Raw genomic sequence first — 13,128 nt, 5'->3', positions numbered from 1 at the left:
GCGACCCTATAGACTGTAGACCACCAGTCTCCTCTGTCCGTGGGATTCTCCAGGCAAGAGCACTGGAGTGGGTTGCCACTTCCTCCTCCGGGGCTCAAACCTGCATCTCTTATGTCTCCTGCATTGGTAGGTGGGTTCTTTACTAGTGCCAGTTGAGAAGCCCTGATGCTATTCTAGCCCACCTTAAATGTACTCAGAACACTTACATTGGCCTAGAGTTGGGCAAAATCATCTAACACAAGGCCTATTTAATAATAAAGTGTTGAATCTCTCATGTAATTTATTAATACTGTATTGAAAGTGAAAAACAGATGGTTTTCAGTTTATCAGCTGCTTACCCTCACAGTCACCTGGTGGACGGAAAACCGAGGCTCATTGCCATGGCCCTAGCATCAGGAGAGAAGACCAGACTACCTATCGCCAGCTCAGAAAAAGACCAGAGTTTAAAGTATGGTTTCTACTGAATGTGTATTGCTTTCTCACCAGGTAAAGTGAAAACAATCATAATTGGAACCGTGGTAAGTCAGGGACCACAAAACCAGCTGAGTCCAGGATACTCCCACCCAGGATGACGTGCTGCTACTGCTGCTAGGTCACTTCAGTCGTGTCCGACTCTGTGCGACCCCATAGACGGCAGCCCACCAGGCTCCTCTGTCCCTGGGATTCTCCAGGCAAGAACACTGGAGTGGGTTGCCATTTCCTTCTCCAATGCATGAAAGTGAAGTCGCCCAGTCGTGTCCGACTCTTCGTGACCCCATGGACTGCAGCCTACCAGGCTCCTCTGTCCATGGGATTTTCCAGGCAAGAGTTCTGGAGTGGGTTGCCATTGCCTCCTCCGGGATGAGGTGCTAGGGGTGTGTATTTACAGACACCAGCCAGGGTGGGGAGGGGATGCTTAGAACCTGACAGGGGCTTAGGATGAACTTGGCAGAGTGGGTCCCACTTTAAGATTCTAGCACCAGTGAGTCCATAAAGAACTTGGTCCCAAGGCTCTGCCTTAGCCCCCACCCTCACCCCTGAACTTTACTTGCTCCTTCCCCACCCCAGGGAGCTAGCAACCAGTTGTAACAGGTGTTCACCAATTTACCACTGAAATCATTGTTGTGGCACGGCTGTCCAACCTGCCTTTGTCCCTTGGGGTCTGGAACAGAGCCAGGTCTGAACCTTTTTGGGTGAATATGGTCAGGGCTGCTGTTGCAAAACTCAGGAGATGTCACCCTGCTGGTTTCATTCCCCTTAAAACCACTTCCTCTCTCCTCTGCCATCTTCATGGTCTGTGCCCACAGCCATCAGCATCCTCCCCAGGGAGGAAGGTGTCTGAGAATATTACCCATACTGTGGTCATGATGAATTTCTATTTAAAGAAACTCAACTTCAAAGAAACAGAAGAGAGAGAGAAGCTCAAAGTTCAATGTTCCCAGAAGACTTAAACCAAAAGACTTGTGTTTTTTTTACCCCCCAGTGGGCTCTCAGGCAGCGTGAGTGCTGGTAAACTGGGAGATTTGGGGAATGCAGATTTTTACCTTATTCACAGCAAGAATACACTATGTACCCCATCCACTCCCTACCCCCAATCCCGCCCTTTGTAACATACACATATGCTACCTACACATAGCAGGGAATTAAGAGTGTTAAAGACTATGAAGTAGAAAATTAAAAGAATCTCAGAGCCCCAGACTTTGCATCAAAAGTATAGGATTCAAATCAGATGCTGCCATCAACCTGCTCTGTTTCCTGGGTCTTCTCTCTCAGAGCCTCGGTTTCCCCATCTGTAAAATGAGGATGAAATATGGAGGACAGCAATGACTCTCAACTTTGTTCTGATCCTGAGAACATGAAAAAGTGAAGATTATCTTTAAGGACACGAACTGTTTAACTATGAATAAAGACTCAATGCTTGGGAGGACAGCAGTGCCACCTGCTGGTTTCACACTGCACTTGCAAAATCCAAATTTAATAGCTGCCAATACAATCCCAATCGGAGAAGGCGATGGCATCCCACTCCAGTACTCTTGCCTGGAAAATCCCACGGACGGAGGAGCCTGGTAGGCTGCAGTCCATGGGGTCGTGAAGAGTAGGACACGACTGAGCGACTTCCCTTTCCCTTTCAATACAATCCCATGCTCTTATTCACTGAGCACTTATTAAGTGTTCAAGCGTTGCAATGTACCTCCTAGGCCACACCAGGATAAGCTCTTTCCCACATGAAGCTCACAGTCTAGAGCGGACAATTGACGTGTACATAAAGCCCTTTAATCCAAGGTGGGCAGTACATGGCTCTAGTGGGATTCTATGGGAAAACAAGATGGAAAGCCTGGGGCCGGAGCCAGCTTCGTGGGCTTGTGACCTTGACAGGCACACAAGACCCTGTGCTTGGCAGGGCCCTGCCTTGATTTCATGCTCCGCTATCTCTGTCTTTAAAGTCTGTATAATTTTTGAACAAGGGGTTATATATTTTCATTTTGCCCTGGGCCTGCCAATTATGTAGTCTTGCCTTGGGGACATTTTTTTTTTTTTTTTACATATAACATTATATTAGTTTCTGTGTACAACATAATGATGCAATATTTGAATACAGTGTCAAACAATCACCATATTAAGTCTAATTAGGGATTTTTTTTTTTTTTTTGGCTGTGCTGGGTCTTCATTGCTGCTGCACGCTGGCTTTCGCTAGTTGCGGTGTGCGGGCTTCTCACTGAGGTGGCTTCTCTCGTTGCGGAGCAATGGCTCTAGAGCCCAGGCTCAGTAGTTGTGGCATACAGGTTTAGTTGCCCTGTGGCATGTGGGATCTTCCTGGACCACGGATCAAACCCCTGTTCTCTGCATTGGCAGATGGATTCTTACCCACTGGACCACCAGGGAAGTCCCGAATTAGGGAAATCTCGAAGGCGCTGTCTGAGATGAGTTTGGAGAACAGAGCAGTAGTGGAGTGGAGGAGGAAGCCTCTTCTAGCAAGGAAGACGGAGAGGGAGGGTAGTTTGATGTTAGACAGATTCAGGCTTGGGGGAGAGAAGACCTCCCAGGACAGTCCAGCAGCTGAAACTCAGAAGACAGGCCAGGGTTGGAGCTCTGAGGGCACAGACTTTCGTAGGTGGGACCAAGGGTCTGGGAGTGTCCTGCAGAAAGTGCAAAAAATAGAGCTGCATGACTGGGCTTTCAGGCCAAGCTAGGTCCTTGGCTTCCGGACTCCTGCCTGGTGGAGTGGTGGAGGAAGTTCTTGAGGGCAGAACTGGAAAGGCCCTTGAGCCCCAACTCCCTGAGAGACCTTTTAGCGTTTTTACAAGTGGCTTCCTGCTTCAATCTCACAGGGCAGTGAGCTCAAACTCTCCTGGGACGGGCACTCACGTGGAGGACATTTTCCATCCATTTATTCCCTGGGTTCCTCAGCCAGGATCCACTCCCAGGGGCCATGGCAGACTGAACAAGCTTCTCTTTCCCATCATTGTGGGTTTCAGTCTGCTGATGGCAGAGAACGGAACTTAGCCAAGAGTTTGAGGACTCTAAAAGCAAAGCCCATTTTGCCCCCTTGGGAAATATCAGCTTCTTTTTCACGGAGGTTTCCATGTTCTGGGGAAAGCATCTCAGGAAATGAACTTAGAGCATAAAGAAAGGCCCAGAAGGGTGAGAGCCCTTGACCCACATTTCAGACCAGTTCTCCCCTTTCGGCACCCCCAGGGGCTGGTACAAGTAGTTGGCACCTACAATATCTGTGTCATGGTTTCCACAGCCCAAGTCAGGACCCTCCATGACACAGGTTCCTCCCTGTGGGGCACACATTTGGCAGAGGGTGGAGAGTCTGGGCAGTGATAAATTGCAATTTTATCCCTAGGCTCCATCCAAAGAAGCTACTCTTTCTTGATTATTGCCCAGCAGATCCCATGAGTTCTGCCTAGAGTTGTCCTGGGAAAGTTTTGTTTTGGGTCTTGTGGTTGCCCCTGGGCCTGCCCAGAGGCAGCAGGTGGTCCCCAGAGCAGGGACAGGGGCTCAGGGATGCTGGCTACCTCTGAACCCCATTGCTCCTCCAGGAAGTATCACAAGTGAGCTATCTGCTCCACCACACATGTTGTCCTCTACTCTGTGTGTATGTGGGGGGAAGCACACTGGGCCACCTCCCTCTGGGAGGAGGTGGGTCATACAGATACAGGGAGTACCACACTCCCTGCCCTGGCTGGGAGTTGATGCCAACACAGCAGAGCAATCTCCAACCCTTAGGACTGACTGCATCTTACCAGGCCTGCGAAAGAAATGCCTGGGTAGACAATTAAGATGGCAAGACCTGACCACTACACCAGGGACCTGCCCAGCCACCAAAGTTGTGGACCAGAGGGCAAACATCTGAATGGGTACTGTGCCTGGCTCCAGCCAGAAAAAGACTAAGGAAAGGACTGAGCTTTGTACTGCACGGTGGAAGCCAGCACTCCAGGACAGGTTCCCCATGCTCCAGAAGGGACTTGGTGCTTGGAGTGGGACCCAATGTTCCAGGCAGGACCTGGTGCTTTGGGGCCATCAGGGCAAGCGTGAGCCCATGCCCCATGTGTGTGAAATATCACCCGTTTCTTCCTTCAGGAAATACAGCTGCCTGGAGGGTCACTGCTCTAGGCTTTTTACAATGTGTGAAACGGTATGCCAGACCCAGAGAGATGGAGAGAAACAAAGATGCAGGGACAGGGATGCACAAAGAAGAGAGATCTACAGGAAACTCCCTGGTGGTCCAGGGACTAAGACTGCACTTCACCGCATGTGGGACGGGTTCCACTCCTGGTCTGGGAATTAAGATCCCACAGGCCACGTGACATGGCCAAAAACAAAAAACAAAAAAACTATAGTTACCTCGGGAGAGAGAATGTCAGAGTGAAAAAGACAATGATAGAGAAAACCACACTCCTGACCGGATACAAAGGGAGCATCACTCAGGCGGGGTCTTCCTAGAAGGAAAAGACGAGGGAGTAACCGGTGAAAGACCCGCAGGGCCAGGTTTCTAGGGCGAGAGCTTTCTGCAAGTCGGTCTTCAGCTTTCACTTGCGCAGCACCGAGGCGGAAGGCAGGGCTCAGGACCCAGAAAACCCTCCGCCGGCCAGGTCTCAGCGTCCAGGCCGCTCCTCCTACGTCTGGATGAAGAGGTGGAAGTTGGTGCGCGTGAACTCGTGATGAATGCTCTCCAGGAGCGCGTCGGCGTCAGCGGCGGGCGCCGCCAGGGCGCCCGGGGCCCCCGGCCGCGCGCTGTACTCGGGCGTGTAGGTGAAGGAGAAGGCGCTGGGGTAGAAAAGGCCGTCGGTGCGCACGAGGCTCACGGGCACTGTGATGGGTGTGCGCAGCCAGCGCCAGTCGCTGCCGAAGACGGCTACGTCGGGTACCACACACACCAGGGACCGCGGGCTCCTGGGGGTGGGGCATCGAGATCGGGGCAGCAGCGATGCTGATGGCGTGCACCCCACTCCCCACCAGCTCCGTTCTCTGGGAGACAGGGAAACCCCCCACCCCCATACCTGTACATGGTTTCCGCTTCCACGTCCCCGAACCACACCTTGAGCCCCGCGTGGAAGTTCTCACCGTGGAGCTCCAGGGTGGCCACGTCGCCCCCGCCACTCAGCTGGGGGAGGGTGAGACCAAGGGGTGTGGGAGAAGCGGGGGGCGGGGGGCGGGGAGCTGAGAGCTCGCAACCCTCCCTCACCTGCACTCCCGCCCCGCCCAGAGCAGTCAGGATCCACGCCCGCCAGCGGCCCGCAGCGCCCGGATTCACCTCGAGGGTGCTGATGAGCGGCACGGGAGTGACAGGCTCCCGGCTGCACGCCAGGCTGGTGCTGAAGGAGAATTCCACCGACTCGGTGCCGATGATGGTCCAGCAAGAGTTGTCGTTGAGCAGCGCTCTGTTGGCCTCGTTGGGGCAGGGGGAGGCCTGAGGGGAGACCCCAGGGGATGGAGAAGAAGCTGCGGCCAGGGGCGGCCTTCAGCGCAGCCAGCCGGCGCAATGCCGGGGCTTCCGCATTCCTAACGTTCCAGTCCTGGGCTCTGCGGTTTACCTGCCCTGCGAGCTCGGACCAAACCTTTAATTTCTCTATTTAGAGTTACCTCAGCTCGCTGGACTAGCTGGTTTCTAAAGATCTATGTTCTTAGAATTCTAGAATTCCATTAAAAAAAGAAAAAAGAAAAGAAAAACATTGTGCAATCCTGTGCCCTAAACATTCCAACACTTTAAAATGCTTTTGGAAGGATTATTGCTCAATAATGGAGAAGGCAATGGCAACCCACTCCAGTACTCTTGCCTGGAAAATCCCATGGATGGAGGAGCCTGGTAGGCTAGGCTGCAGTCCATGGGGTGCTGAGCGACTTCACTTTCACTTTCATGCATTGGAGAAGGAAGTGGCTACCCACTCCAGTATTCTTGCCTGGAGAATCCCAGGGACAGGGAGCCTGATGGGCTGCCATCTATGGGGTCGCACAGAGTCAGACACGACTGAAGCGACTTAGCAGCAGCAGCAGCAGCACTGCTCAATAATAATGTGATTTTCTACGTATTATGATTTTATCTCAACATTCCATGATAATGTTCTTTGTATTGCTTAATAATAATAGCATTTTTCATATTTGACAATCTTATGTCTTAACAGTCCATAATTCATCTTTGCTCAGTAATACTCAAAAGTTAGTTAAGTCGCTCAGTCGTGTCCGACTCTTTGCGACCCCGTGTGGACTGTAGCCCATCAGGTTCCTCCGTCCATGGGATTCTCCAGGAAAGAATACTGGAGTGGGTTGCCATTTCCTTCTCCAGGGGATCTTACCGATCCAGGCATCGAACCCAGGTCTCCCGCATTGCAGGCAGATGCTTTAACCTCTGAGCCACCAGCCAAAAGTACTATTTATTACTGATTTTTATTTGCATTCTACAATTTTTTTTTTCTTGGCCCTGTGCCTCTGGGCTTGTGGGATCTTAGTTCTCAGACCAGGGATGGAACCCCAGCCCCCTGCGGTGGACGTGCAGAGTCATAACCACTGGACCACCAGGGAATCCCCCTACAATTTTATATCACAACATTCTATGACTTTAATGGCCTTTGGGAAGGAGCATTGCTCAATGCTACTATTACTATTTTTTTCTACATTCTCTGATTCTATCCTGATAGTCTTCATGTCTAACATTCCATAGGAGGCAGTGTTGCTCAGTGAGTAGCAACCACGATGGTGCTGATAATGGTGATCTTACATCCTACTGTTCTTTGCGGTTCTGATTTTCTGGGATGCTTGGTGCTGAGAGTCTCTGCTTCTCACCTGAAACTGCACCACCTTCTCTGTAGCGAGACATAAGTAGGTGCCGCCTCCTCCTGGAGGGCCACCGGGAAACTGGAATGCACACTTGTGGAGTTGGGAGATGGGCTCATCCACGTCGAGGAGGGCACACTGTTTGGCTACTTTGCGGATGATCTATGGCAGAAGTGTGGGGGAGGTGTGGCAGCAGGGTGCCTGGGTGCCCACAGGCTGCCCTCCCAGCCAGCTCTCTGCTACCCCAATAGCCATGCAGAATGCTGGAATATTGCTGGCATATCCGCCCCCTCACCATGACAGCTCCCACAAACGCTGAGTGTCCCCAATGAGGATAGGGGTCATCATGCTTCGGGTGCTCACCCTCAGCCCTTCCCTTGTGGACCAATCTGGGGTGACCCGTCCAGCCATGCCCTCCCTTCCCATACCATTGGAGGTAGGGTGATGCCCGTGACCGTGCAGACGAGCTGCACCAGGGAGCCGTAGCGGACGTAGCCCTCTCGAGGCGGGAAGTCCCCCTGGGAACACTGTTCATCAGCTGAGAAATAAACAGAAGGCAGGAGGGCTTCAGGGGTTCTAAGCTTCTGTCCCAAATCCTTCTGCCTCTGGCTCCGCCTCGCGTCACATAAGGGTCTTATGGGCAGGGTTAGCACACAGAGAGGTGGCTCAGGCTGAAATTTCTCAGCCTGGAGAAACCCTCTGTGGCCCATCCTTAGAATGCCTGTGCTCTGGGGGCAGGGGCTGAGCTGGGGAAAGGGGTTGGATGCCGGAGTCAGAGTAGCTGGGTTCAGTTACTGACTCACTAGGACTTTTGACAAGTCTTTTGGTGTCTGTAAGCCTTGGTTCCATGGGGCAACATTTACTTCCCTGGATGAGTTGTGGTGAAGATGAAATAAGTGAATGCATGTGAAGTGCCCAGCCCCGGGCCTGCTTGTGGGATTACCCAGGTGGAGAGTGAAGGCAGCCCACTGGCGTGCACTGGCCACAAAGTCCCCGTCCTCCACGGAGAGGTAGCGCGTGGAGACCGTCTGGGAGCGCAGGCGGTTGAAGAGGGAGACCTTCGAGCCCGAGGATATGCACACTGTGAGGGGAGGTGGAGTCAGTGCCCGGGCCTGGCTTGGCCCCTTGGAATTGCCAGTGAAGTTCCCACCCTCTGTCCCCTGAGCCAATCTGGCTCAAATTCCCAGACACACTAGCCTGGGAATTCATTGTCTCATGGCTATTTATCCAGCACCTGCTATAATCCTGCTTCTGTACCTCTGTCTGGTCCTTTTCGCTGCCTGGGCAGGAAAAACAAGTAGTTACTAAATGCCCTATGCTGTGTGCTAGGCACCAAAGGGTGAATTAGATCTAGTTTTGCTCTGGAGGAGTTCACAGTCTCAGAGTGGGGACTGGGAATAAATAGAAACTTTCAGTAGGATGTAGTAAGGGCTGGCTGGGTTCCAGAAGGCTTCCTGGAGGAGGTTATACTCTTAGCTGGGGAGGACGAGGTAGGTTGGAGTTGCTCAGGAGACTGTATAAGCAAAAGGCATGTGGTGTGAAATAGCAGTATATTTCTACGGTTTAATATTGATCTCTTTCATCCTTTAGCACAAATTCAGAGCCACCATTCTGCTTTCTGATTGGATTTTGAGCACCCGGGGAGAAAGCACTGGGCCATCATCCACTCTTCCCCCACAGTGCCAGGCATACTGTGGGTGCTCAATGTATATTTCACCCAAGTTCCCATCCATTATCATAATGATGATAGCTAACGTTCATTGTTTTTCAGATACTGTTTTAAATGCTGAACTTGAGTTAGCTCTTTTGCTTCTCAACAGCCTTCTGCAGTAGATAATATTATCTTTACTCAAGAGAACAACTCCCTCAAGACCACACAGCTAGCCAGCGGCAGAGCCAGGATTCAAACCCAGGCCACCTCGCTCCAGAATCTGCACTTAAAACCATCTCACTATACCCACTAAGCATTCCCTGGCCCTGTCCTCACACCAGCGGCCAGCCAGCGCACTGCCTGAATCTGAGACATCCTTCAACGTTTTTAACAGAAAGCAAACAAGGTGCGGGGTGGGAGTGGGCTTGAGTCACATCAACTCAAGTTCAAATGCTGGCTGGACCACTTTTCTAGGTGGGCAAACCTAAGCAAGTCATTTGGAAGGTGATGGGCCCCAATATTTCTTTTTTTCTTTTCCTTTTTTCTGGTCCCACTGAGTGGCATACAGGATCTTAGGGTTCACCAACCAGGGATCAAGCCTGAGTCCCCTACAGTGGAACCACAGAGTCTTAACCACTGGACTGCCAGGGAAGTCCAAGGCCGGAACATTTCTTAAACGAATGGATGGATGTTCCGCGTCTCATTTTTCCTCACCTACCACTCACCTTACAAGAATGAGCATCAAACAGGGTGATGAATGTACATGCCTGCCAAGAAAGGCCCCCTTTCCCCAGCTTCTCCCTTCCATTTTCCAGGGAGGGTGATGGTGTTATTGTCATTCAGGCTTTTCCCCCCTGTATTTTCAAACCCATTAGCCCCGGGGTTTATCACTTGGCATCCAGGGCTTATCTCCAACTGTCTCTTTGATCAGCTATGTGTGTCTCTCCCCTGTTAGGCTAGGCTGTTCCTCCAGAACAGACACTTGCAATGCACATCAGGCACTGAATAAATATTTTTAACTGAATTTCCTCTGCCTTTTTATTATATTTTGTCTTCGGTTCAGCACATGCCAGCTATTTTGGGGACCCCCAACCTCAAATTGGGTACCTAAGCCACACCCATTCATCCAGACCCGGCCCCGCTTTCGGCTCAGGCTCCCAGGCCTCTCCCCCTCCCCCTTCCCAAATCAAGCAGCTTGCAGACCTGGGGCACCTCCCCAAGCCCGCCCCGCGGCCAGGCCCCGCCCCCGCTCACGGTCGGTGTTTTTCAGCGACTGTTTCTTCTGCGAGGGCTTGGAGATGACCTTGATGAGGCGGCTGTGGAAGGTGCCCAGCTCCCGGCCGCCTCGGAGCATGAGCCGCAACACCAGTCGGAAGTGCTTCCTCTTGTCTGCGTCCGAGATGTACAGAGTCTTGGCGCAACTGAATTCCTACCGGGTTCGCGAGGACAGGGTCGTCTCATCGCAGCCCTAAGTCCCGGGATGAGCCCACCTCCCCCAGTTATCTGACGCCCGCCCCGTCGGACGTAACATGACAGGTCCAAGCTCTTGGACTCAGCCTCAAGGCAGAAACTTGGTCTCTCCGCATCCCCACCTATCTTTTGGCTCCTGCAGGGGGAGTGAAGGAGCCCCCTCCCCTCTCCGGTCCCCTCCAAGGGAGAGGTGAGGATGGGAGAAGGAATCGCAGCCCACCCACCCCCACCGCCCCCCTCCTGCCATGCGCTCTCACCCTGGAGTCGGGCTGCTCTTCGAAATTCAACTTCTGCGTCTCGGCGGCGCTGCCGGACGCGCCGTCTAGTCCCATGTAACCGCAGACCAGGGGCCCAGTCTGCCCTGCTTGGTGGGCTGCAAAGGGATGGGAGCCGGCTCTGGAAGCACTCAGGTGTCAGCCAGGCAACCTTAGTTCTCGCCGCCAGAGGGCGCGGCGAGACTGCGCCTGAGAACCGCCCCGCTCCCGGGCCCTGCAGAGTGGCTGGTCCACTTATAAACTGAGCCGCCCGGCCGCCCTGGAGTCCGCCCTCACCTTGGCCCGGCACTGGCTTCACCCTCCAGCCCGGACCTGCGAGGTAGACACAGGGCGGCGGGCAGAAGAACCTGCGGAGACATGTAAGCGCCAGACTCGTATATCCATCTCCACTTTAGTGTCCTGCCTTTGAGGCGTCTCAAAGATAGCAGAAAGCCAACAGAATCCTTGATTCCTCCTCCATCTCTCCAAGTTTCTCCGCGACTGTGAACCCCATTAATACCCGAATCTTTCTTTTCTTTTTTTCACATTCCTCACTCAATCCATCAGAAAGTCCTATCCACCACCTTAAAACATATTCAGAATCCATTGACTTCTGACCACCTCCATCTTTGTCCCAGCTGCCATCAGTTTGCCTGGACCACTGTATCAGCCTCCCTTTGGTCTCTCTGCTTCCACTCCTACCCTCCTTCGACCTGTTTTTCACACAACAGCCAAATGGGGGGTTGCTTTTTTTAATTTTTTTTTTTTCCTGTTTTTAGGGTATGTTGCTTATCTTAAAATCCTCCAGTGGTTTAAATTCAAAGTACTTACATGATCTGGCCCCTGCTTACTTCTCCAACTTCACTTCCTATGATGACCCCTCTCCTTCTCTAATTCCAGCCACTCTGACTTCTTTTGGCCTCGAACAGGCCAAGTTAGTACCAAGTGAGTCAAGGTCTTTGCCTTTTTCATTGCTTCTAATTAAAATATGCTCCCCCCAGATTTCCTCATGTCTGGCTCCATTTTCACATTCAAGTCTTAGTTCAGATGTCATCTCCTCAAAAGGCCTTCCTACCACCTTGACCTTGCTAGCTAAATACACCCCTGCCCCTCAGTTTCTATCACCTTGCCTATTCTGTTTCCCTTCTTGCTCTCATCCTCATCTGGGAGCATCTTCTTCACTGATTTGTGAGGTGTTTATTGTCTGTCTCTCTCACACTAGAGCAAAGATGCCACAAGGGCAGTCATCGTATCTGTCTTGTCCAACTGTGTGCTGGGTGCCCAGCAGTGCCAGAGAGCCTGACACATGATAAGCACTCAGTAGGCAGTTGTGGAATGAATGAATGGGTGAATGAGTGAATGGGGACTGTAGATTCACAGGGTGGTTCTGCTACAGGTCAAAGTCGGGGATCATGGTGACTGAGGGAAAAAGGCCGCTGATTGGCTGCGAGCAGAGCCCTGCGTCCTCTCCGGGTTCTGTGTGTGGTGAGCGTGCATATGCGTGCTCAGTCATGTCTGACTCTTTGCGATCCCATAGACTGTAGGCTCCTTTGTCCATGGAACTTTCCAGGCAAAAAAAAATACTGGAGTGAGCTGCCATTTCCTTCTCCAGGGGATCTTCCCGACCCAGGGGTCGAACCCATGTCTCTTGTGTCTCCTGCCTTAACAGGTGGACTCTTTACCACCTGCACCGCCTGGGAAGCGAAACAGGGAGGGGACCACAGGGCTAAAGGCGGGCCCTGGGACCTTGGAGGGCCACCGAAGGACCTACCTCTTCTCATTTCCGTATGATTTCTGGGCCACCTTGGCGTGCAGGATCCAAACCGTCTGCTCGCACTGCTGCTGCAGGCAGCGGCGCACGCCTTCCCTCAGGACCGCACTGGGCTCCGAAGACGACCTGGGACTGGGTGGGGGCGGGCCGGGCACCCGCAGCAGGGAGCTTAGAGACCCAAGTGGGCAGATTGAGTAAATGAATGGGAGGAAGGAACCCTCCTAGTTCTGCCCCCTCGGCAGAGAAGAAGCCTTAGACAAGAGAGGCGACTTGAGTGTAAGCTGTGGGCTAAATATTTGGGTGGTATGGTGCTCAGTGAGGTCTTCGTGGCGACCACCGGGACCACCCAGGCGCCACTCCGCAGGTCTGGCTCCTCGCCCACTGCAGCCTGGAGCCCTGGGGTGAGGCCCCAGCGGCATAAAGCCCTCACTTGTGCCGGCCTTGAGGCGGAGGCTGAGTTTGTAAGGGCGCATGGCTTCCCAGCACCCTTAGGGGACCCACCCCGGGGCAGTCCTGATGCGGTTTGGGGGTGGGGGCGAGGAGAGAGAGGAGGGGAGAGTGGTTGCTGGACCCCGGACCAGAAGAATGCTCTCTGGCCGGTCAGCAGATGCCTGAAAAAAATGGACGGGCACCCCAAACTGTGTGCCCAGGATCTTGGAATATTTTCGTATTTTTCGGGTTAAAGCAACACTCCCAACCCCCTATGTCCCAAGAGTAGGCGTCTA

At 52.7% G+C, this 13,128-nt stretch overlaps 1 protein-coding gene across 1 annotated transcript; it reads right to left on the bottom strand.

The window, feature by feature from the left end:
* Window positions 1-365: 365 nt before the first annotated feature.
* On the bottom strand, window positions 366-12,876 carry RBPJL (recombination signal binding protein for immunoglobulin kappa J region like). Its single transcript, XM_070382032.1, has 11 exons — window positions 12,674-12,876; window positions 12,404-12,571; window positions 10,930-11,000; window positions 10,636-10,751; window positions 10,163-10,337; window positions 8,201-8,338; window positions 7,686-7,795; window positions 7,267-7,419; window positions 5,741-5,896; window positions 5,487-5,590; window positions 366-5,379 (listed from the first exon to the last, which is right to left on the bottom strand). Exons 1-11 carry the CDS (start codon window positions 12,874-12,876, stop codon window positions 5,103-5,105), a joined length of 1,671 nt encoding a protein of 556 aa, XP_070238133.1. The 3' UTR covers window positions 366-5,102.
* Between the last annotated feature and the right edge of the window lie 252 nt (window positions 12,877-13,128).

Source organism: Bos mutus, chromosome 13 (assembly GCF_027580195.1).
Source record: "Bos mutus isolate GX-2022 chromosome 13, NWIPB_WYAK_1.1, whole genome shotgun sequence".
NCBI classification, from domain to species: domain Eukaryota; kingdom Metazoa; phylum Chordata; class Mammalia; order Artiodactyla; family Bovidae; genus Bos; species Bos mutus.
The sequence above is the reverse complement of the archived record's forward strand: the minus strand, read 5'-3'. Positions and strand labels throughout refer to the sequence as shown.